General features: G+C 40.7%; 1 protein-coding gene across 1 annotated transcript; it reads right to left on the bottom strand.

Annotated features, from left to right (window-relative positions):
* Positions 1-673: 673 nt before the first annotated feature.
* On the bottom strand, positions 674-24728 carry LOC146622734 (mitogen-activated protein kinase kinase kinase 5). The gene is made up of 28 exons (XM_085366367.1): positions 24076-24728; positions 23837-23976; positions 23140-23327; positions 22800-22968; positions 22288-22394; positions 21934-22104; positions 21726-21838; positions 20470-20629; positions 20178-20328; positions 19868-19972; positions 19494-19543; positions 18969-19064; positions 16571-16655; positions 11415-11548; positions 10887-11014; positions 9460-9596; positions 9255-9360; positions 8988-9145; positions 8201-8387; positions 7937-8105; positions 6815-6980; positions 5239-5424; positions 5000-5105; positions 4522-4765; positions 4157-4269; positions 2933-3030; positions 2723-2799; positions 674-2600 (listed from the first exon to the last, which is right to left on the bottom strand). Exons 1-28 carry the CDS (start codon positions 24413-24415, stop codon positions 2504-2506), a joined length of 3981 nt encoding a protein of 1326 aa, XP_085222493.1. The 5' UTR covers positions 24416-24728; the 3' UTR covers positions 674-2503.

The following is a 24728-nucleotide window of genomic DNA, read 5'->3' as shown; positions in this document are numbered from 1 at the left end:
TAGTTTAGCTCCACCTCCTGACAGAACAGAAATGAAGGGATTAAGAAAAGAGAAGAATGAACAGTGATAAGGCAGCACAAACATGATTCCTTTAGAAATGCAGGAAGCACAGACTAAAGGATATGCAGCAATTTATAAGACTCATTTGAGAAAAACAGAATTAGATTTATTTGCCAAATAGGGGTGTACAGATACAAGGAATTGAGCTTTATTCATTGCTCTTAATATACTTAACAGAATAGATAAACAGACAGTGCAGAAATAACAACACAAATAGTATATTTCAGATTTATATGACTGTCAGTGTGAATAATGAAAAACATAATGTAACCTCGACTTTACTCTCTCCACACACGGCGTACTGGCTGATTAAAGCCAACAGTTTGCATGCTATTAGCTGTACAATCCTAATGCTACTGTGATTTAAAGCTTATTCAAACAAGCGAGACTCAGGGGGATACATTCACATTACATCCAATTATGTGTATCAGGAAATGAATCTAATATGGCCCCTGCTGCCTGTGTTGTTTCTTTAAGGCAATGTGACTCACTGTTAAGAATTCATGTGAGTGTTAGTGTGCCAGACATAACAGCAACCACCTTTTGTCATTTTACCTAAAAGAAATACATTTGAACACTCAAATCTCAAAAACAGATTTATTTAAAAGTCGAGGTGAATACAGAAGTTATAAATACATATATTTTAAATATCAACTATAAAGAGAATCCTTCTTTGTGTATCTTGCATGCTTTGATAAACAAATAATAGGTAGCAAGGATCTGGAGATAGGAGATGGTCAAATCTGTTAAAACTGGTTGATAATACTCGAGCAGGGCGATTACTTTTCTCTGAGGCAGCATCCAAGGACACAAGAGAAAGATGCCTTACTTGATTTACTGATACACCTTCCGATTTGCTGAGCCCATTAAATTAGTCCAAAGGTAAATCAGAGCTTTTGATCTTTACTGCCAGACAGACGTAATCAGTATTTTGGCCAAGTCTGTGAAGAGCTTTTCAGACCTTATGACAACGAATAAATGAAGCATATCATAAATCTGTGAACACAGGAAAGGGAAATGCCAGTTTTGAATTATAGTACGAGTGATATATGAGCTACAGTGGATTTTAATTAGTATCTCGGTAGTGTTTAATATTGCAAGTATACCATAGAAAATTGTAATTATAGTTAGATGTTCTGATAGTGGATTCATCCATTCACATTTTTTGCATTTTCTTTTTATTCTTTATTAAGGGATTTTCTCTTAAACTCTATGCAGGAGGTATCCACAGATCTCCAGAGAGGACTGCCTTTCCATTCTGACTTTGCAGATTGTAGGTCAAATACCACATTTGTTGTGTATTGCATATTAATGTACATCACTCTGTGGAAAATGCTTTTATGTTTGCTATAGAGGGTTGGACTTAAAAGCAAATACTAGCTATTATTTGGCAACATGTATTTTTGCATATCATTCGAATAGTACTCACAATAGTGAGTACTATGGCTAGCAGGAGCCAGCCCAATGCTTCCACTGAAGTCACATCCCTACTGAAAGAGAATGGAGTTAACAAGCATATGACATTAAACTGCCTTTCTGTCACTCCTATTAAAATAAAGAACATCCTCAGAATCTCCTCATTCTTCTCTAAAGATTGTTTGCCTAACTTATTCTGAAATGTTACACTCCTGATCTTTTTCTTCATTTTTTAAGTCTCGTCATTTTACTCGAGCCCAGTTTCTCATGTCTAGACTTAAAATTTAACTCTTTTTCATAAACTGAAGAACTAAGTACTAGACAGCATGAAACCACCCAGAACAGCAAAAAGTCATACAATAGACCTTCTCAGACACATGCATCACACATATCGACCAACACACACAAAGTTCACGTCACTGTCTCTAAGGAGACGTCAACACAGTGAAAACAGATGAGGAAACGCGTGTGGAATTTAAAGACTGTTCACCACTACATCACTTCTTCCATGCTACATCACACCCTGAAAAAAACCTTCTCCCTGTTAGAAACAAAGGACTGTGTGGAGATAACAAGCCAGTCTGAATGACTGTTAAAAAATGCTTCCTGTTTATTATTTGAATTAATTTATAAGGGCTTATAGTACAAATAACATTTGTTTTCCAAACCAGGAATACAGGTTAGTCTTATACATAGTCTCTAATAACTTCAAATCCTGCTTAGCTTTCTGTGAAACAGGAAAACAGCGTCACTAGATGAAATATCTTCTGAAGATACAATTAAAGCTCTACCTTCTGACACCCAGATAAAATGTAAAAACATAATATAACAAAATAAAATTTTGACATGACTTAGCTTTTCAGTAAAAAGCTTCTGATGCTCCTTTATAGTACATTCACAGTTTAAAAATGTTTTCAAAATTTAATCTGCTTTACATCAGCAACCTGAAATGCCTCTGTTCCTCCAGACCACACACAGGGCCAGCCTGTCTATGAACCTGCCCTTTGATGTGTAACATCAGCAGCCATTAAAGAAGGGTGTCCTCGCTGTCCTCATTGTGCGTGCTGAGCTGGGTCTTCCGGTAAGCTGTTACAGCTGCCCAGATTCGACACAGCATGCCGCCTCTGCAACAGCAACAGTGGACTCACATTCATGTGCAATGTCACTTTGCTTAAACTTATGATGAAACTTAAAATAACGGTGTAGACTTCGTGCTTTGAGGGGGTGATGCGTGGAGGCAGCTCACCTTATTCCACAGTACATCAAGTCATCCTTGGCGGCCATACGGAGGAGACAGTCCAAGGTGAACTCATGAGCGAGCAACTGGAAAACAGGATCACAGAGGTGTGGATTAATACCAGGTGGATGAGTAACACGAAGTAGCCTTAGGGGTGTTAAAAAAAAAAAAAAAAAAAAAAAAAAAAAAAAGGCAAAGTTGAGCTTTTGCTGAATTTACCTTGTTGATAGTGTCTTGATCTACGGGGACAGTCTTTAGCCAGCGCGCTAAGGCTTTCTTCTCTGGTCTGGAGCTTTTCTGTGAAGCCAACTCCACATCTATAATGCACAGAGTTACAACCATTAGGTTTTCTCAGACACTCATAAACACATGGTGTATTTAATGGTGTTAATGTTACACACAACAAAAGCGTCTTCGGCAGCCAGCCCGTATAATCATTATACAAACTAACAAGTCAAGTTTGAGCACATTAGCAGCTGATCTGGCAGCCAACGCCTCTGACAGCAACTAGCCAGGCAGAAATCCGCCATCAGCCTGTAGCTAAGGTGTGGTAGGGATTGCTTGGCGCAGATGTTAAGAAATAGTAATTAGAATCACTGAGTGTACTGATAATCCAAAGAAGTCTTGGTCCCTTCCTATGATACTGCTCATGTCGCAGCTTGTGTTGATGTTTGTCTGATAAAAGGCGAGAGAATAACTTCAGTGCTCCTCAAATAACTATTAAACATCTTTGTTTACTGTCTCATATCTAGTAGAAAAATTTTTTTGCAAAACTTGAATTAATTTTCTAGGGTTAGAGGTTTGATTGTGGTGTACAAACAGAATATTCAAATATTCAAGAAAATTTCATCATCTAAAGGAATGGTTCAGATTCAAGTCTAATTTAGTTCAGGATATAGCAAATCAGGAGAATACACTTCAGTGATATAGCCTTTTGTAAATATTTCAAATCAGGAAAATAAAGCAGGCTGCCTTTATTTTGCACAACTCAGCTTGCAGAAAAACGCACGATCACAGACACAATTCAGTTCAGTTCAAGCTTCTTTATAAACCACAAATCCACAATAACAGTCACCTCAATTCCCTGTGTACTGTAAGGTAAAACCCATAGTATTGGCAAAAACCCCAACAATCAAGCAGTCCCTCATGAGTGGGCCCTTTACAACAGTGGGAAGGAAAAACTGCCTTTTAACAGGAAAAAACCTTCAGCAGAACCAGGCTCAGGGAGGGGCACCCATCTGCCATGACCAGCTGGAGGGTGAGGAGAAAGAGAAGGGAGCAGGGATAGACAGGAAAAAATACACATTATGAGAGAGAGATGACAAAAAAATGACATGCGGGAGAAGAGAGTGAAAAGAGGTGAGCGGGGAAAGAAGTGCTTACTGTAACACAGCAGTTACTGTGCTAGTATTGTAACAAGTTTTGGCATTAAAACAACATTACCCTCATTGACTGATTCTTTCCTCAGTGCGTCTATTTGCTGTTGTTTTCTCCAGAGAGAGTTCCTCAGTAGCTCCTGATACTCTGTCTCCTTCTCGCTTAGATGATTCAGCAGTCTGAAACACAACACAAATAGCCTTAACATGCAGCAGAAAGCCCTGCAACCCAAAATTAAATGAATCACTGTGTACACCTAATAGGAATGTTAGTCACGATTATTCTATTTTACAGGAAATATGAGGGGGATATGAAAAGAAAGCTGAGAAAACAAAAAATAAAAATTTATTTTATGTATGTATGTAGTTTGTTCAGAGAATCTAATAAACCTGTAGATTCTCTGAACGATAAAGGTGACAGGCGAAATAAACCTTCTGGTCTCCAGTCGCAGATCTCTCAGGTTCTCGCTGAGTGGCCAGTTGGTGTTAAGGTTGAAGTCTGCAGGTTTAGGGTTGGCTCTAGGCAGCACATCATTTGCTGGATCTGGCTGCTGTGTGTATGCTGGTGCCACCAGCTGGTCAGGGACTAGAGCTACAGGAGTGTCTGGATCGGCAAACAGCTCCTCAGAGGTGTTGTCCTCACTCTCGAATGAGGACTGCAGATGGAGTCTGAGTTCTGAAAGGCAAAGGGTAAATTAGTATCAGAAAAACAGATAAGTAAGAAATATAAATGAATAAATTAAAAAAAATCAACAGGCAAGAAAATAAATAAATTTAAATGTAAATGAAATAAAAATACAATGAAATACAATGTTCCTCTGGCAAACACTCTTACCACTATGTTGTTGTTTCTTTCTACTCAACAAAAAATGTTAAACAGATTATGGAATGAAGCACATGCCTACTTTACCTGGCAGTAATACAGTTATGGCATCCTGTACTGCCTGTCTCAGCAGATTGTCCAGAGCAAACATCCAATGAGGTTTAACCTTTTGTTGCTTCAACACTTTTTTCACCTATGGTCAGAAGGCTTTGTATGAATATAAGGAGGCTTATTCTCAATTGTGATGTAATTGCTAAATAAAAAAAATCTTGAAAGTGAAGTGCAATCACCAGCAAAATCTGGCTTTGGGCTCCGAAGTAACTTACTGCATCTTGGAAGTTAAATAGCACCACCTGTAGGCTGTTCAGAGGTACTGAGGCAGCTACGAGCGTAGCTCGAAGCTCCAGCAAGCCGCTGGTAAGCTGCTTCCTGTCCGGGGAATGGATGTTGTCACGCAAACAAATAACGAGTTTGGTGATGTGGTCTGGAGTGATCGAGGAGCCATCACCATACTTTTAACAGAGAAAGGCAGACTTTAAAATCAGGATACATTCTGCAGTTCTCGTTTTCAAAGTATATAAACCCATCTACTTCATCTCTCTGTAGTTCTTTTCAGCTGGAGAGTAATGGTCTTTTTCACTGTGATCTGTTATTGATAACAATGTTCCTATTAATGGTCATTTCTCCTTTAGTAATGACAAAAATTTCAGGATTATAAGAAAAAAAATGCTCTGCTCAAAACAAATTCTAACCTAAATGCATAAAACGAGATACACTAACATCTTTTATTAACTCTTATTGTAAAAGTATGGTTAAAAATTGTGATGCAAAGAAAAATCTGAAGGTTTTTATAGAGGAACAGTACATAACTGGAAAGAAGTAGATGGAAAGAAAGGAAAAAGAAACATAGAAACTTTATTTATCCTCAAGAAACATCTTATCAAACATAAGATAATAATATAAGAGCATTTAAGGACCAAAACCCTTATGAGGGAAACTCCCACAGGTTTTAGCTAAACAGGTAACCTTGCTTGTACATTCTTTGGCTTTACATTCCTATTTCTCTAGTTTGCAATGTCGGTGGCGCAATACGTGTAAGGCAATATGTTAATAGTAGATTACAAAGGAATCGGTTCATTTGGTATGGCCTATACACTCACCAGGTACTTTACTAAATATGTTTGCTACTGCTCATTTACTCAACTATCTAATCAGCCAAACACATGTCACCAATTCAATGAACTAAGGCACACAGAAATAATCAAGATGACCTGCTGAAGTTCAAACCGTGCACCAGAATGGAGAAGAAAGGTGATTTCATTGACTTTGAATGTTTTTAAATGTTGTTGCCAGACACGCTGGTGTGAGTATTTCAGAAACTGCTGATCTACTGGGATCTACCATTACACTACCATTTCTAGGGTTTCCAGAGAATGGTCAGATAAAAAGAAAATATGTGTAACACGAGACAGAAATTGGGCAGAAATTTTTTGGTGATGCCAGAAATTAGAGATTGACCAGATAGCCACAACAGCAAAAGACAGGTACCACTTCTGTCGGCTAAGAACAGGAAACTGAGGCTGCAGTTCACAGTAATTTTTCTGCTTTGATATTTGGATTTTAAGGTCAGAGTTTGATGGAAACAACATGAAAGAATGTGTCAGTGTCGGCCAGATATTAATCAAATAGAGCACCTTCGGAGGGGACTAGTATCACAGAGTCCCACAATCCCGTACTGTCAACGTGTACCTAATAGTTTAAACATGCAGATATTGATAAGCTTTCAAATACTCTATTATAAAGAGCTATTCATTATTAGAGAACTAAAATCCATCTCAGTCTCAGAATTGAAGAGCAATTCTATAACAGAATTTGACAGTGCGGTAACTTTTCTTTACCCACCTGAGGCACAGACTGTTGTATACTAGACACAACATGGCTTATGTAGTCAGTGAGAACTTTGTGCAGCGTGGCTCTCCTCTCACTGTCCTTTCTCAGCATAAAAAGGCCAGTACTCTCCTCTGTTGAGGATGGACTGCTCATGTCTGATGTGGAGTCATCTGGTATTCTGGAAAAATTGAATGCAAACAAACATAAATGGCACAGATAAGCCACGAACATGCTGCAATTGTCAGGGTCTGCGGAGGCAGACCGTGCGGAAACGTGTGTGGTGGACCCAGGTGCGAACACAGGCGAGGATGCAGGAGTGGATTTAAACAAAAGCGAGCCGTTTATTATGGCTGATGAAAAGGAACAGAACAGAGTGAAGGCAGCATAAGAGTAACCGTTCAAACGAAAACCTAAACTGGAAATAAACTAAGGAAAAGCTATGGCTTGGAATACGGAACACAGAGGTGGTAACACAGACGACGCAACACAGACTGTATGAAACACAGAGACTAAATACACATGAGGGATGATCAGGGGAAGTGGATGCACACGGGGAACACAGGTGACACTGATAATCATAACAAGACACGGCAGGAGTGAACGTAACACTGATGGGAGATGGGCAAAGTAAAACAGGAAGTACACAGAGGTTCAAACAGGAGGGGAGAGAGCACGGGGAGAACGCAGACATAACGGGCTGGGGAAAACATAGAATAAAACACAAAGAGAGACGAGGGCTCATAAATACACAGAGGGGCACACAGGGGGTGAGAGTCACGAAGGGAAAACACATAAGGAACAACGTAACAGATCAACCCAGGAAGCATGGCCTAAATAAAGAACAAAATACAAAAATACATGAAAACTAAGAATACTGGGCCCACATGGCCCAGGACCATGACAGCAATAACCATTGTATGATAGAAAAATGTAGATATGGCTATCAGTAACACATCAGATGTATTATTTAATAATGGCATGGGGAATTTTGCATTATAGCCTTTTTTCACAAGTTATAGGACTGTGAAGAACAAACCTCAGTGTGGTTTACCAGTAAAGTAAGATTCAATACAATCATAGTTTGCGCACAAATGAAAAGGTTTTGAGTTTCTTTTGAGGAATAATCTTACTCACAACAGGAAGCTGTTGGTGCTCGGTGGGCTCTCTGAGATTTCTTCTGCTCTGAGAGAGGACTGCGACCTCGTCAGGTCCAGAGAACAAGACAGGTCAATCAAGTCAGAGTAAGAATCAGTATCCTCCACAAGGATGGAGATAGGCACAGACATACTGCGCTGATAGTCAGCTGTAAGAAATAGGGTTTAGATACTCTGCATCATTGCTATAGAAAGCAAAAATGGGTAAGAGGTGAAATGTGTGTATTTTAAGTGTATTTCTCACTTATAGACAGGGATTCCTGAACAGCTTTAGCTTTTTTCTTCGTAGACGACTTTAGGAAATGGTCCTTAAGCAGTTCTGCTGCTGTGGCTCTTTCATCTGGATTTGGCACGAAACAGTTCATGATGAAACCCTTGGCCTCATCTGACATGCACTCTGGAACCTTGGGGTGGATCTTAAACATGCCAACCTAGTTGGGAATTTTTAAAGTTTCATTGAAACATTCTGCTTTGAGATTCTTGTGCTGTGCTAGCTCTTACGCTATGCTGATAGCTCTCTTTGTCTGGGTTCATATGTATTAGGAGGATGAGTTTTGAGAAAATTACACAATTTTTGTCATTCTGCTTCTGGACCATGTTATTGTGTGTCACTGACTGCAAATGATTTTCATCCAAGTGTTAAAAAGGAGTTTGTATACTTAAGTTATGTTATTTTGTGTAAGCACTTGGTCTGATAGTGGGGGGACTATATAAAAATGTGCACCACTGTCAGGCTGTACAGAGGCAAAATTACACAGAATTGTGTTGTGCAAATAATTATGCACCTAAAGTGTAACTGAATTTAAAACTTTGTATATCTAATCAATCTAATATCCACCTGGTACTTGTAAAAACTAAATAAACAATGATCATGAAATGTAAAAGTCTTCAAAGGAAAAGTCTCCCGAATGTTCCATGAAATATAATTCCAGGCATTCCACAATGCTGCAATCTGCCAAATTTCCTTATGTGTAAAGTCCACTGTGAGCATTTTTAACTTACGTAGAAAACACAACTCCTTTTTTTTTTACCTTGAACATGGCTGCCTGGGGACTTCCCAGCTCATGAAAGGGTGTTTTGCCTGTTGCCATTTCTATGATAGTGCACCCTAGAGACCAGATATCTGCCGGCTTCCCATAACCCCGAAGTCCTTGGTCTATAATCTCAGGGGCCATGTACTGCAGAGTTCCTATTGAAAATCCACCAGAAAAGTGAAAGTTCGACTACTGTGAGGAGTTCACGTGTAAAAATGTTTTAATAATAACAATCTTTTAATAATGTCATAACTGTCAACTTACCAGTAAATGTTTCAGTACAGGGGTTAATCCCTGCTAACCGTTTGGAGGTTCCAAAATCAGATATCTTCAAAACTCCACTATAAGTGTTGATCAGTACATTGTCACCCTGCATAAGGAACAAAACCAGTGAATACCACAAAGCTAAACTTTAAGACACAGTAGACCAGAAAACTATTTGCCACGAAGCCAAAGGTGATCTGCTCACCTTGATGTCTCTGTGGACTATCTGATTCTCATGAAGGTACTTTAGACCCTCAAGTATCTGCTTGGTGTAGAAAATGATGGTGGGCTCGTTGTCTTTCAGAGGACCCCATTTCGAGCGCAAAAGAGAAGACAAGCTACCTGTAAGAGGAAATGCATAATTTCACAAGGTGACCCACGCCACTGATTTCGAGCCACGTCCCACACGGTCACCCGCTCACGCACTGAACTAAACCAGCGCCTGACAAGGTTATTAGTTTTAAAAAAGATGCAATAAAGATGCACAACTAAAATAACTGTTTCTCCATTACATTTGGCACAATCAAACAAAGCAATGGATTAGGACTGTGCACGTTTCTAATCAGAGGTTCAAAATGTTTTTCACACAATCACACCATTTTCTGTAAACATTTTCCTCCACTGAACAGGATGTCTTCAGAACCACCCACTTCTTTAAAACTGGCTTCCAGTAGATGTTACATAATCACACATGCATTACAATTCTGGTCACATGATTTCCCTGAAGCCCACGACAAATAGCACACAGAAAGCAAGGAAACAGACTTATTGGGAACATCAAGGCTTGTGTGTGTTTAAGAATTTCTCAGGAACCTGTGCTTGACGCCATGTCTCTGATTTCCCAAACCACATCGCTCCACCCCGTGACCTAATTTCATTACGTCAGAGGATAATTAGCTTTCTTGGCTGCTGCCTCAAAGCACATTGTGCGCTGTCTATCTTGCGTGCTGCACAATATCGTTTATTATTTAGTATCTACTGATATCTACTGCTAGCTAGTTTATTGTGATGGTGCCATTTTTTTATTATGTTGCTCTTTGTTGTTTGCTTTCTCTTCTGTTTTTTTTTCTCCATACAGGTGACCCAGGTGTTTTTTTTTTTTTTTGTTTGTTTGTTTTTTTCTTTCTTCTCCCCCTTCTCACAGTCTCTTCTCCCCTTTGGTTTTCTTTCTCTCCCTCTCTTTCTTTCATTCTTTCTCCCTGTCCTATCCCCCAGTCATGTCTGTCCCGTTTGTAGCAACTGAAAATAAAATAAATTCATAATTATAATAAAGGTCAATCAAATGGACCAATATGGCAAGGCCATGATGATCCACTTGGTAAAATAAATCCGCTTGGCATCTTTCTTGGCCTTAAGACAACAATTCTGATGGCTAAAGATCCAAACGGGACACAAAAAAAAAAAAAAAAAAAAAAAAGAGGATAATTATTTGCTTGTTGATTACATATGAGCAAACTGATTAATTACACATTTACATTTGTGATAACAGCTCTTTCCACAAACAGATGTGAAATTTAAAAAAAATCAAACAAAAACTTTTTTGAAGCTTTGATTTATATTACAGTAACGATTTAGTAATGACAGGCACTCTTATTGCTAGGAGTGTTAGAAGATCAAATGTCATCTTTTTACCCCCAGGTACTTCTTCCATGAAGATCTTGATGAAACCATCCTGACTGACAGAGCCCAGGTACTGGACAATATTCCTGTGTTTAAGCCTCTTGTGCAGAGCAATCTCCTCATGCAGGGGCTGAGAATACCTAATCAACACAAAAGAATAAAGGTGCTGCTGTGAGATTGTTGTGTTTGTACAAGTGATTTGCATTGTCTAATTTAGGCCTCTTTTCATTTCCATCATTAAAAAGGAGTTATAAACAATATACCACAACTAGGTTTGGATTTTGGATGTATAAACAAACTATTTAAAGGGACTTAATCGCTTAAACCTTTGCCTTAAAAGTTTGCAAAAGCAATAAATATTTTGCTACATATAGAAGGTTTTTTTCCACGTCTGTCTAGAGTCGACAGTGTATTTTTCTTTTCATGTGGTTAACACTACCTAAACGCTATCATATTATTACTGTAACTGAGCAGATTTTGTTGACTACAGCGTAATCTGAAAGTGTCAACATCAGAAGGGTAACATATGTGTTTTCTTACGTGCTGTCCTTCTCGGGGATCTCTTTGATGGCGATGCGTACTTGGTTGCTCAGGTCCCTTCCAGCATACACTACACCATAAGTTCCTTTACCAAGTATTACCTTGTCACCATTCTCATTGGTCTCATAGATATACTGTAGAATGAGAATCAGTAAGAATCAGTATAGAGTGAATGGAAACAGAATTTTAGGAACTTAAGGAGACCTTCATTCAGAGGTTTAAATAAGGCAAAATGCGACATCTGCTAAAGGTTTTACTATACTCATGAACTCACAAATACCTGATCAATATTTAATGCAAATATGTCATCTGTCAATAACATGGTGTTACGTTCCCCCCGAAGGGGTCTAGGCATATGAGTGAGGGGACCAGTAACAAATGAGTCCAGAACAGAATGAAAGGAAAACAGACCAGTGTTTTCAGTAAATAAAATAGTCTTTATTATAGATCATTTTAACATAAAGAGCCGGCAACGCCGTTTTACCAATAACACTTGGAAAAAGAGAAAAAGGGTTGCAACAACAAAGAACACAACAACCAAACAAAAACTCCACACCACGAGGAGGTACTTCCAGGGGCCCACAAGCTCACCCTGTCACTAACAGCAGCTGGCTTTGCTGCTGCCAAGGCTCACAAGCCCACACTACTCACGCAAAGCAGCTATGCTGTTTCCACAACTCCACACTTTGAGCAGGCAAGGCTCACAAGCCCACACTACTCACGCAAAGCAGCTATGCTGTTTCCACAACTCCACACTTTGAGCAGGTTAACCACACACAACGCAGAGACACCAGAGAACACCCCACACCCTGCTCACAGCTCATCCCCAGCTTATATGACCTCCGAGAGGTGATTGCTGACTGGGCCCAGGTGGTAAATGAGTCCAATGAGCAGCAGCTGTATCCTGGGGAGAGAGAAGAGCAAGAGAGAGACGGGGGGTGGAGCAAAAGAGGAGGAGGCGGAGAAAAACACCACGCCCACACAAGGGCAGTATCAGGAGGCCCAGCTAGGGCCGTAACACCCCCTCCCATAATTACAAACCAGTGGTTTGTCATAGAACGTCCTACCCAGCTTTTAAACATATCACCTACCATCCACCATAATAACGGTTAGGCATACCCTGCCGAATCTGCCAAGACCTTTTTGATGGGTTGAAAACACTGCACGGGGTTGGCTCAAGTCCCTCAACATAGTGTCCCAAATGACAGCCAAATGTTTTTTGAGCCATCACATATGGAGAACCCATCAGGCAGCTAGAAGGCCTTACAGCAACACTTCTCTGACGCTTCTTCGCTAGGTCACGGCAAAAGGCATGCTGGTTAGCCAGAGGTGCAGGTTGAAATGGTTGTGTCACACACAATCTATCACACTGTAGGTCATCTGGACCCGAGAGACCGTCATCAGGTGGCAGATTACAATTAGTTGATCTCTGACAGTGACCAAATGACACCACTGAGCAATTATGCTCCAACTGTTGCCTAGGACTGGCAACTTTGTTGGTTTGTGAACCACAGTTCACTCTTTTGAAAGCAGATCGATTTTGTTTTGAGTTTGCTTTCAAACAGTGAGCAATCAGGTGGCCAGGTTTGTGGCAGAAGAAACAGAGCTTTGTTTTGGCTCTTGAAACCACGCCTGTATTGACTTTGTTAGCTGGCACACTCCTAACTCCCAAGACTGACTGTTTCTGTTTGTAGGCCCCACAATCTGCTATTAAATGGCCAGACTTTAAACAGAAAAAACACTTTCTTTTTGCCTTGGAATGGGACACAAGTACCTCACCCTTTGGGTACTGTCTAGCTGGCACATCACTAACCTTCACTAGGTCATCGCGTCGGTCGTGCTTAATGACACTGGTTTTATGGATGAGGGCAAACTCATCAGCCAGTGTTGCAGCATGCTGTAATGAGGAAACCTTCTGTTCACTGATATATACCGCGATGCGCTCAGCAATGCAGTTCTTAAATTCCTCTATGAGCATTAGTTCCCGGATCGAAGCCAGGTCAGTGGCTTTGCAGGCCGCACACCACCGATCGAAAAGAACACCTTTTTCCCTGGCGAAATCAAGATAGGACTGACCCTGACCTCTTCTCAACCCCCGGAAACGCTGCCTATAGGCTTCTGGGACCAGCTCATAGGCCAGCAGGATAGCCCTTTTCAGCTTGTCATAGTCCAAGCTGTCCTCAGCTGACAACGAGGAACAAACTTCTTGAGCCTTACCCGCCAGCTTACATTGGAGCAAAATGGCCCATGAATCCCGTGGCCAGTGCAAGGCCGTGGCTATTCGTTCAAACGACTCGAAGTAGCTGTCGACCTCAGTGTCACGGAACATCGGAACCAGACGACTGTTTTTCCCTACGTCAAACGGGATGTCCGCCTGACGAATGGAGGCGGTCGGAGGAAGGGAAACCTGCCGGAGTTCTAGCTGTCGCAACCTCACAGCTGTCTCTGCCTCCACCTCCACCTTCCTCAATTCGACCTCCCTAGCCCTAGCCAGTTCCGCGTCCAAACGCCTAAGCTCTAGCTCCCTTTTCAGCTGGAACTCTCTCTCACGCTGCTCCTTCTCCAGCTGGAGACGAGCCAGACGGACACGGAGCTTAGCATCCAGCTTCGAGCCTTCACTTGATTCAATGGAGAGGGGTTCGAAGCGAGGCACTGTCATGGGTTTGTTCTCAGGCAGCCCCTGATCAACAGGTGTCGACACCAATGGACCTACAGCTTGAGCTGGCGCCTGCAGAACGGGCTGAGACGCTGCACCACGCTCACCCTTAAACACTGCAATATCAAAGGTAGCCATTGACTCTAAAACAAAAACTACCTGAGGCTAACAATAACAACAAAGAAGCACCACCTCCAATACACAAATGAGAAACAGGCGGGAAAAGTGTGGCCACAGGTTAACCAATAAATAAAAATACCGCCAACCCTCTCCCCAGACCTGCCTACTAAAATCTTAGCCTAGTTAGCTTCTGGAGTGTACCAGGCTCGAGGCAACTTTAAAGGCTAAGCGTCAAGTGCACAAAGCACCGACAAGCCTACCCCCGACAGGGAACTAATCCCCACCCGGGATTACTCCGAAAATAATAAAGGAAAAATAAAAAATGAGTGCCTGAAGGAGGAGCTTACGCTCAGCTAGACACTCCCCTTTGCTAACTGGAGAGAGAGCGCAGCAGATACAATACAACTAAACAAGCCACCGGCAAACAACTCACTAAAACTCAATTGTTGTTCCTTCCATTCATATCCTGGACGAGCCCCCACATTGTTACGTTCCCCCCGAAGGGGTCTAGGCATATGAGTGAGGGGACCAGTAACAAATGAGTCCAGAACAGAATGAAAGGAAAACAGACCAGTGTTTTCAGTAAATAAAATAGTCTTTATTATAGATCATTTTAACATAAAGAGCCGGCAACGCCGTTTTACCAATAACACTTGGAAAAAGAGAAAAAGGGTTGCAACAACAAAGAACACAACAACCAAACAAAAACTCCACACCACGAGGAGGTACTTCCAGGGGCCCACAAGCTCACCCTGTCACTAACAGCAGCTGGCTTTGCTGCTGCCAAGGCTCACAAGCCCACACTACTCACGCAAAGCAGCTATGCTGTTTCCACAACTCCACACTTTGAGCAGGCAAGGCTCACAAGCCCACACTACTCACGCAAAGCAGCTATGCTGTTTCCACAACTCCACACTTTGAGCAGGTTAACCACACACACCGCAGAGACACCAGAGAACACCCCACACCCTGCTCACAGCTCATCCCCAGCTTATATGACCTCCGAGAGGTGATTGCTGACTGGGCCCAGGTGGTAAATGAGTCCAATGAGCAGCAGCTGTATCCTGGGGAGAGAGAAGAGCAAGAGAGAGACGGGGGGTGGAGCAAAAGAGGAGGAGGCGGAGAAAAACACCACGCCCACACAAGGGCAGTATCAGGAGGCCCAGCTAGGGCCGTAACACATGGCAGCAGCTCATTGCATTTTATTACGCAAGCATGGTGAAAACGACATGATGTAGTAGGAAATGAACACCAGAATGTGGAGAAATTTAAGTGACTTTAAAAAGAGCATGGGCGTTGGTGCCAGAAAGGCTGGTCTGAGTTTTCCACAAACTGGTGATGCACTAAGATTTTCCTCTTTAAGGCTTACAAAGAAGGATCTGAAAAAAGAAAATATCCAGTGAGTGTCTGTTCTCTGGATAAAACGCCTTGTTGATGCCAGAGTTCAGCAGAGAATGGCGGGATTTGCAGAGATGGAAATGACTACCTGCTGAAATTCAAACCAAGCATCAGACTGGGGAATATATGTCATATAAGTGATTTTGAAGTCAGTATGATTCATATTTAGACCAGCCTTGTCTGAGTATTTCAGAAACTGCTGATCTATGGGGATTTTCCTGAACAACCATGTCTAGTTTGCACAAAATGGTCCAAAAAAGAGAAAATATTGAGTGAGCAGTAGTTCTCTGGACAGAAATGGCTTGTTAACGCCAGTTGTCAGAGGAGACTGTCCACACTGTTCTGAGCTGATACTAAGGCAACAGTAACTCAAATAAAAACTCACTAAAACAGGAAACTAAGAACCGGAAACTTAGACTACACTTTGCATGGGGTCCCCACCTTAAATGAATCAAAACAGCATTTTGAGCATTTCTTCCCACCAATGTTTTTCTAGTTTACCCAGTTACTCTCTCACTAGTACTACTTACTACAAGAAACATATGAGTTTCTTTTGAATGCAAAAGGCAAGGATGCATCTTGCCTTGCACCAGTGATTCAAGCTGGTGGAAGTGATTTAATTTTTTTTTTTAACATATCTCAATGCACTAGAGCACCTTTGGGATGTGGTGAAATAGGATGTTTGCATTGTGGATTAGCCATGTGACACTATCATGTCAATATGGAGCAAAATATCAAATATATTTGCTTTGTCATGTAGAGTTAAGGCAGTTCTGACAGACATAGATTTGATATATTCTTTATAAATAACACTGGCTTTTCAAATTTTAACTTTAAACATGGTTTTATGAGAGTGAAACACACGTTAAAACCACGTCTGCAAGAGTAGCTCAGTTCTAACTAAAATGGCATTCACTTTTTTTAGCACAGACCTAAAATAGAACACATATTGCATCCGGATATAGAAGGAACTGTAACTGACCTCTAGTATTTCTCCGAGTGTATGTTCTATATCTTGAACATGGTTTTCAGCCTCCTGGAGAAGGGAGTTTACCAACTCACAGAAACTAGGTAGAGAAGAGACATACATAAAAATATTTCTCACTGCAGCATAAATTTAAATATACTTTCAGTAAACATCAGCTCAAGTGAAGAGGTCCCTGTAGATTTCTGCTGAGGGATTTACTTATAAACAGATTGATAGGTTTTTGGCTGTTAGCCACACTGGTTCACACACACCAAAATACACAACTGCAAGTAGCTACAATAAAATTCATATTTATTTTCAATGGCTGATCAAATTTGAATAGATGTGAATGAGAAGCCTGATATTGTCTCTGGTAATTAAAAAAAACAAGTGATAGAAAAGGTTGATGTGAGACTGAAATTAGAAAATGTGGATATTTTGCTTACAAGTAATCCCTCATTAGTTCTATTTATCACAGTTTGTTTAAAAGAAAACATACCAGTGAAAACAGGAAAAGCAGGATGTTATATTTGGCAGTGTGTTAATAGGAAAAAAACAAACAAACTCTATTATATGCAGCTGTGGTCAGAAATTCATTTACACTCATAATGGGCATGGATGTTTGATCATATTGGGCTTTTATCGATTTCATTAAACTATTCTGTTTTCCAGGGTGGAATGATTGCACAGCATGCATAACTTTAAAAAGCAATAAGTGGGTGCAGAAGTTTTGAATTCATTTGGGATTTTTTCTCATCCAAACAGAGTGAAAATTAAACATACAGGCTACACATACTGTACACCCCCCACTGATATTTGGTTTACCAGACACTTTTGGCACAAGCTTCTGGCATAATTCTGGCTGGATATATGACCACTCTTCCTGGCAGGAGTGCTAGAGTTCATTTGAATTGGTTGGTTTCCTGGTATGAACCTGGCTTTTAAGCCATAACTTTTCATTACGGTTAAAGTCAGTACTTTGGGAAGGCCATTCAAAAGTTTTGTCAGCCTGCTTTATCCCTTCTAAAACCAGCTTTGTGTGTTTGGGATAATTGTCTTGCTGGGACACCCAAATATGGTGAAGTTAAGGAAGGATTCCATCCACTTTTTTCAATGTACTGGTACCACTGGTAGCAAAACAGCCTTAGAGCATGATGCTACCACTACCGTGACACTGTACCACGAGAGCTGGTACAGTGTCCCTCTCCTATACTCCTACAAACATACCTCTTGTCATTGTGGCCATCTAAGTGTAAAAATCCTTCTGCAGAAGGCATTTGGCTTGTCCATGTTTGCAGCTGCAAATTTCAGCAAATCTTGAAGGTATTTAGTCTGGGGAAGGGACTTTTTCTTGGTTGGAACCCACTGAGTTCATGGTGATGTAAAACTCCATTTATTTTGGAAAGTGTTTAGTAGTTCCTTAGCTGTTCCTAAACAGCCTAAATAATTTCCTCTCATTTGAGGGTGACAGCTTGAGTCTTCTTCGGGACCATCTAAATAAGCCTATGCAAATAAGCTTTACTTAGATACAATTGTCTGAATCTGCAGTTTTTTTGAAATGGCTCCAGAAGACCTCCTCAAATAGGTTAAATCTAAAACTCTCCTTATTAGGTCGTCACTGAGCTTCTAAGATTTTCCTGTTGTTCTGAGTATTGGTCAATCCAGTGAATGCTGTCAAATAAATTCTTACTACCAAAGAGAAACTACTAGTTATAGTCAATCATGATCACTGACAAGAAGTTAAGACCTTGTTCTTGTCAATTTAAAAGACCTTCGGCACAACGTGATAAAAGATTTAAGTGCGTGAATGTGTATATGAGCCTATATGTATATTTCCCACCTTGTGTGAATTACAGAATATCTAACATAAATTCAAATTTCTTCATTCAATTTGTGATTTTTAAAAGTCATTAGAGATGCATGTTCTACAGTCATTCCACCCTTGGAAAAAGAACAGGAGAAAGAAACCATTAAAAACTCTAAATTAACTTGACATTCATGCCAGTCATGAGTGAATAAAAATTCAAATTCAAATTTTATTTGTCACGTACACAGTCATACACAGTACGATATGTAGTGAAATGCTTGAATATAAGCTTCTGTCAAAAACTATAAAAATATGGCAGTAAACAGAAAACTGAAACTTGTGTGGTAGTGCAGTACTAGATGTTACTTCAGCTGGGATGGGGTTTTTTTTTCTAAATTATGTCAAGAGGTTTCTGAAAAGCAAGTAAGGACAGTACAGGAAATATGACTCATACCAAGTAATAACATCCAGTCATTGACTACTTTCATTTGCATGCCGACTGTTTTTCTGCACCCTGTACACGCAACCTGTTAGATCTTATCTAGCAAATCAGTTGATCTGCGAGGATGTCATTCACATGATCTCACACAAGTGTTAATCACTCACCCCTTACAGTGAATCTCAGATGGGAAGCAGAGCTGGAAATCATCCGAGTTGTAGTGGACATACAGAAAGCAGCTCCGCTCATCAATCTTTGAAGCACTGCAATGAGAAAGACGTAAACAGGTTTTAATCATTCAAACAGGCAAACCTTTATGTTTGAATATGTTGAACATAAAACTGGCACAGACGACATCATGGCTGTATCTCTTAATCCTTATTTGTTCTATTGAAGGAGATAGCTATTGTTTCTAATTCAGTGGGAGCTATAGGTAAATAAAAGTAAATCAAATGTATTAAGTATTAGTGATAAAGAGCAAGGCCCCACTAGGCTCTAATAGAAAATGTGTTTTTCATCATCCCCCCTATGATACCACAGCCTGATAAAACGATTTATTGTTAAGTCACCCAGCAGATGACTTTTTCTGGAATATTTGTCTGGTAGACGGGACACAGCTGAAGTACACAGTAACACTGACCTGCAGACACAGAGGAATCAACAAAAAGGTCACATGCTCTGCTCTATTTTACCTCACTCCCCGAATTTCAGATGCTTGGAAAGTCCACTGGTTTAAGCCCTTCTGCAGAATTAAATACAAATTTAGACACAGGTTAAAAGAGTGTTTTACAGCTAATACAGAGTTTGTCACACACAGTAAACCATTTTTACATACTAATAAATACATATGCAAGAATAAAAGGAACAAATATTGATGTTTTAAATGCACAGTGGCTCTAAAAGAACATGCCTACTCACCCAGCCGACTGTACACTCAGACAGAAAACTTGTTTATTACATAATATGATATACATTCATACACACATATGTATGACTTGTTCAAAGAGTCAAATGTATTGCAATCAGAGAGTGGCTCAAAGAGTGGGGGCCCAGACAGTTTACATACCTTTAAGCGTGTGGCGTGTTTTAGCTGGACAGTGCGACTTTGGTCCTCCTCGTTCACAGACACAATAGCTGGTTGGAAGAGTTTAGTGGGCTCCAGAATGAGCACCTGAAAAACACCAGTTCCAGTACTATCTATTTTAAATATCTACGTGGCTGTTTAATGCATTTCTAATGGCAGGGAATCTCCTGCTTTGTTACATGTTAACTTTACAATCCAAATGAGCAGAACTGAATCCTGATCAATAGTTACTCCGTGAGAAGATGAGTGTCCTGTTTATTATTTACAGCTACAGTAAGGTGTTTGGTCTTACTGGACAACAGTTTGATGAGGCAGTGGGTTTACAGGTCTGCAAAAGCAGCTCCATCCAGAAGTCCACTGTATCTTGTTTAGGAGATCTCACTTCAGGTAACTTGGCAAACCGGCGGTACAGGATGTATGTCTCCATAATAGATGCCACATACCTAACAGAAATTGAACTCGGCGGTTATTTGTTATTTGCTTTTCACACTTTTAATAAAAACAATCATATAAAAATACATGTGGCTTAGTAACTGATTAAACACCTTGATACTGCTCATCAACAATGGATGATTAAGTCTCACCAAACAGGGGCCTTGAGTCTGTAGAGCTTCTCAGAGGCCTCAATGACTTTCCTGTATTCACCTGCAAGAATGTTTGCTCCAAGGTAGAAACCTACATCCCAGTAGTCCTTCATCTTCTCCAGACTACCCTTTCTACCCAGCAGGGTGCTTAAAGTCACACCTAGACATTGACATCATAAAACAAAACAAAAGAGGTTACTAACAAATCAACAGAGGACGACCCTGACCACAGTTACAATCTCATTTATGGACTAAGAACAAAATAAATAATTGAATACAATGTAATATGCCTTTATAATACTATGCACTGTCAAAACATGATTGGCCAACAACTGAAAACAACATGATATGATGTGTACAGCATAATGAAATGCATTTTCTCACAAATGGGTGAGAAATTACGGGAAAAAACAACTTAATTTTTACTCCCTGCAGTGATAGGATCTGGTGGCTCTGTGAGCTGTGGCATTTTACTGGGACAGTTTGGGGTATATTTGACAAGTTGGAGACAAGAATAAAAGCAAACATTTCTATCCTCTCTTCCAGGATGTGCTCTCTTCCAGGATGACAATCTCCCCATTCATAAAGGTGCAGTGTTCACTGACTGGGATTAATGAGTATTACAATTACGTGACTCATATCCTGTAGCTCAGTTGAACATTTATCGCACTAATGACATGGTCTACTTTTCAAAGTTTTTGTAACAGGAAATACGTTTTAAAACACAACTAATAACTGTTTAGTATTAATCTAATTTTGACTGAGCTTATGATGAATCCTAATAATATATTTTCTGGCACTGCACATCATCTCAGACATTTAAAACATCAAAAAAATGAATTTCAAGGATCAAATTCAATGCATGACACAATAAATGGTAAATGGCCTGTATTTATATAGCGCTTTACTAGTCCCTAAGGACCCCAAAGCGCTTTACATATCCAGTCATCCACCCATTCACACACACATTCACACACTGGTGATGGCAAGCTACATTGTAGCCACAGCCACCCTGGGGCGCACTGACAGAGGCGAGGCTGCCGGACACTGGCGCCACCGGGCCCTCTGACCACCACCAGTAGGCAACGGGTGAAGTGTCTTGCCCAAGGACACAACGACCGAGACTGTCCAAGCCGGGGCTCGAACCGGCAACCTTCCGATTACAAGGCGAACTCCCAACTCTTGAGCCACGATCGCCCCAATAAATCCACAGACATTAAGTTTTCTCTGATGGAAAGGTAAAAAACAGAAAGCACCTAGTTTGCGCAACTCTATAGACGTCTCAAATTCATGGCCAGCTGCTATTAGGAGGACCACATTGTTGATGCCTGAGTGAAGAGTTGGCTCTGTCTCAAAGGCTTTCCCATACCTGGCAAGTTATATAAAAGAAACAGTCTGGAAAACATGACATAAATGCCACTTTTCTCAAATGTGGAAAACTTTGTATGGCCAAACTTGGCGTACCAATAGCAGGCCTGGTCTCTGCTGGACTCATCAGTGAACGCTGAGCTCATGAACATGTCCTTGTAGATGCGTCCACACAGGCAGTAGACGTCTGATGCCACCTTGTTCCCTGACTCCACAATTGGCAGAATTTCTTTCAAAGCCTTTTCACGATCTCCGGGCTGATTCCTCCTAGGATGGGTATATGTCATAACAGACCACTGTGATGATAAAAAACTTCATATCTTGGGTGAATATGAATTTACTAAAAGATCTCTGCAAACTGACAATGACACAAAAGCACCTAGCGTGAACCAAAGATGTCAACAGAACTATACTGACAAGCTCAAGATACAATAGCAGTCAAGTTGGTACCTGTTTAGAGCAAATATATAGTGAAACTTGATATTCTGATGCTTCGCCACCTGACACATAGGCAGGTTGTCCAGAGTCTCCACCAGTTTTATCATGGCATCGTAATCCTGAGAAAAAGTGGAAGAGAGTGAAATATAATGATTATCATGCTTGAATCACACCTGACAATTTTAATAATTTACATTGAAGTTTATTATATAAAAAATATTACTATTTACAAACAATTGTGAATAATTTCACCCCCCATAGCTATTTTTGTTAATGCTCATATGTTCACTAAACACACAATCTGATCTTCTTTGTTGATACAAATACTTGTGAAGGCTCCCAGATTGAACAGTAGCTCTTTTATAATGAAATATGGCTAAACAGATATGCAATCATATGATCATAATAATGTTAAAACTGTTTGAGTTCTGACAACAATACGCTGTTTTGTTTAATTCAATAACATAAAATAATGTGTTAATAAATAATCACTAGTTTAGACACACAGATTTAGAAATGCATACCTGAACGTCCCTGTAGGACAACAATAGGTTCATTACAATATCTGGAGAAAGCAGATCTACACTATCCAGGCGTTGCTGGATGTGGTTTAACTCCTCGCTCAAGGCTCTGCCGCTGAACCGCTCCCGTGCCATGCGAATCTCATGCCTAATTGACTCCCGGAAGTACTCACTGTCAGCAGATAGTCCGGTGTTGGTATTACATTCCACAATTTTACAATCCTTTGTAAACACGCTAAGTGACATTGCATACGTGGGAAGCTCAAGAACATGCATTCACTGTATAATAATGTTTAAATAAGTAATAATGTTTAACCACACCCTGCTAAAGTTTATGTCTGACCTGGACTGAATGTGCACATTGTTCAGCAGGTGCACCAGTTTCTCAACCAGGGGGATGAGCAGCGGCTCCAGCTGGAAACTAGGTTGCATCAGGTCTTTGATACAAGTCATCATGGCAACGTCGCAGGCAAACACTTTGCCCTGAGGTGACACTACATATGGGATGAAGGTGTCACTTCCACACTGCTCCTGCAGGACAACAATAGATGCATCAAATATCATGCTGGGACAGCTTGCATGACCACAATGGAACCGCAGCATCATTTGACACTAGACAAAGCAGTCACAAGTGTGTTGCACAAATGACTTCAAGGCTAAAGCTTTGTTATGAATGCACTGAAATTATTTTAACAAGGTAATATGTACACTTATTCAATAATGAAAACATGAATTAATGGCAGCCATAGCTTGCTTTACATTGCATAACAATTGCTATAGCTTTTTAATTTTGGCTCCATCTCTCTCACTCACATTAAGTACAATGCACAAATTAAAGTTTTAACCCTAACTGGTGTTTTGCTGTTAAATAAGCTCCATCTCTAAATCAAATGTAGATACAACAATATTTTAGCCCTTCAGGAAAATATCCCACCGTAGTTGCAGTAATAAAGCAAAGCCTGTTGAACTATTTTCCATTTCCAGCACATGAGACTGTATACAATAAACAATATGTAACAATAAATGGGAGCATGTGTTACCTTATGAGCTTGCAGATCACTATCTTGCTTAGAACAATACAGAATGATGTTATTAGTCATGCTGAAACTTTCCCTCACTCCAAGATGGTAGAAAAGGGAAGGCTGGCAAAAGGAGTCGCTCATTTCCACCACTGCAACATCTGTAAGGGGGGATTATAAAAGTAAACTTGCGTAATTTGGTATAATTCTGTGCTCATATATCCGCTACATTACCCTACAGTCTGCATGCCGTCACTTGCCTGCATTGTAGAAACTATCCAGAATGTCTGTCGTGCCTTGGGAAATTCTGTCAAATGAAATCGTTTTGAGAAGAGCGTGTGCGTCCGCGCAGGCTTCCTTCAGACACTTTAGTGATAAGTTTTCTTCGGTGTGCGGCACTGACGCGTCCTCGTTGACAATGTATGCCACTGACACTGCTCTGGTTCGACTCCGCGGAGAAACGATCTGTTTACCCGAGCCGTTGCTGGCGCTCAGCTCTAACGCCAAAGAGTCCTGCCACAAACTTCCAGCGGACACCCGTACTGGATCCTTCCTCTTTGAGTCTCGCAGGCTCATTCGCCTGCGCTCTGTCGTGTACATTATTTACTTCGCGTTTGTTCCGCAGCTAAAGCTCAAAGCGTGCCCTTTAGTAGGGACGACTTCCAATAGCAACATAACAGCGCCGCTGATCAAGGTAGATCCGATCTCTTACCACATACATTCCCAGAGCTCGTCTCCATTTGACCCGCCCACGTCGGCTCTGCCCTGCTCCGCCCGCTGGTGTTATGAGGATATTCACCTATACTCTCGCATGACCTCTGCAGTAGGACCCAGCAAGTCCTTCTTGTCCTCTATGAGGAGCACGAGTCTGAGACGTCTAAGTAAAACAAAATTCTCGCAGTCCCAATGTAGT

The sequence above is a fragment of the Diplotaxodon limnothrissa genome, linkage group LG11 (assembly GCF_057381915.1).
Source record: "Diplotaxodon limnothrissa isolate DT_005_m linkage group LG11, D_limnothrissa_male_GT1.1, whole genome shotgun sequence".
NCBI lineage: Eukaryota > Metazoa > Chordata > Actinopteri > Cichliformes > Cichlidae > Diplotaxodon > Diplotaxodon limnothrissa.
The sequence above is the reverse complement of the archived record's forward strand: the minus strand, read 5'-3'. Positions and strand labels throughout refer to the sequence as shown.

Excerpts from the sequence above, each read along its gene's own strand:
- LOC146622734 (XM_085366367.1), bottom strand. The coding sequence starts at position 24,415 with ATGTACACGACAGAGCGCAGGCGAATGAGCCTGCGAGACTCAAAGAGG. Across the intron at positions 9,597-10,886 it reads CATGGAAGAAGTACCTGGGG|GTAGCTTGTCTTCTCTTTTG; the intron begins GTAAAAAGATGA and ends TTCCTCTTACAG. Across the intron at positions 2,800-2,932 it reads ATCAAGACACTATCAACAAG|TTGCTCGCTCATGAGTTCAC; the intron begins GTAAATTCAGCA and ends CCTGTTTTCCAG.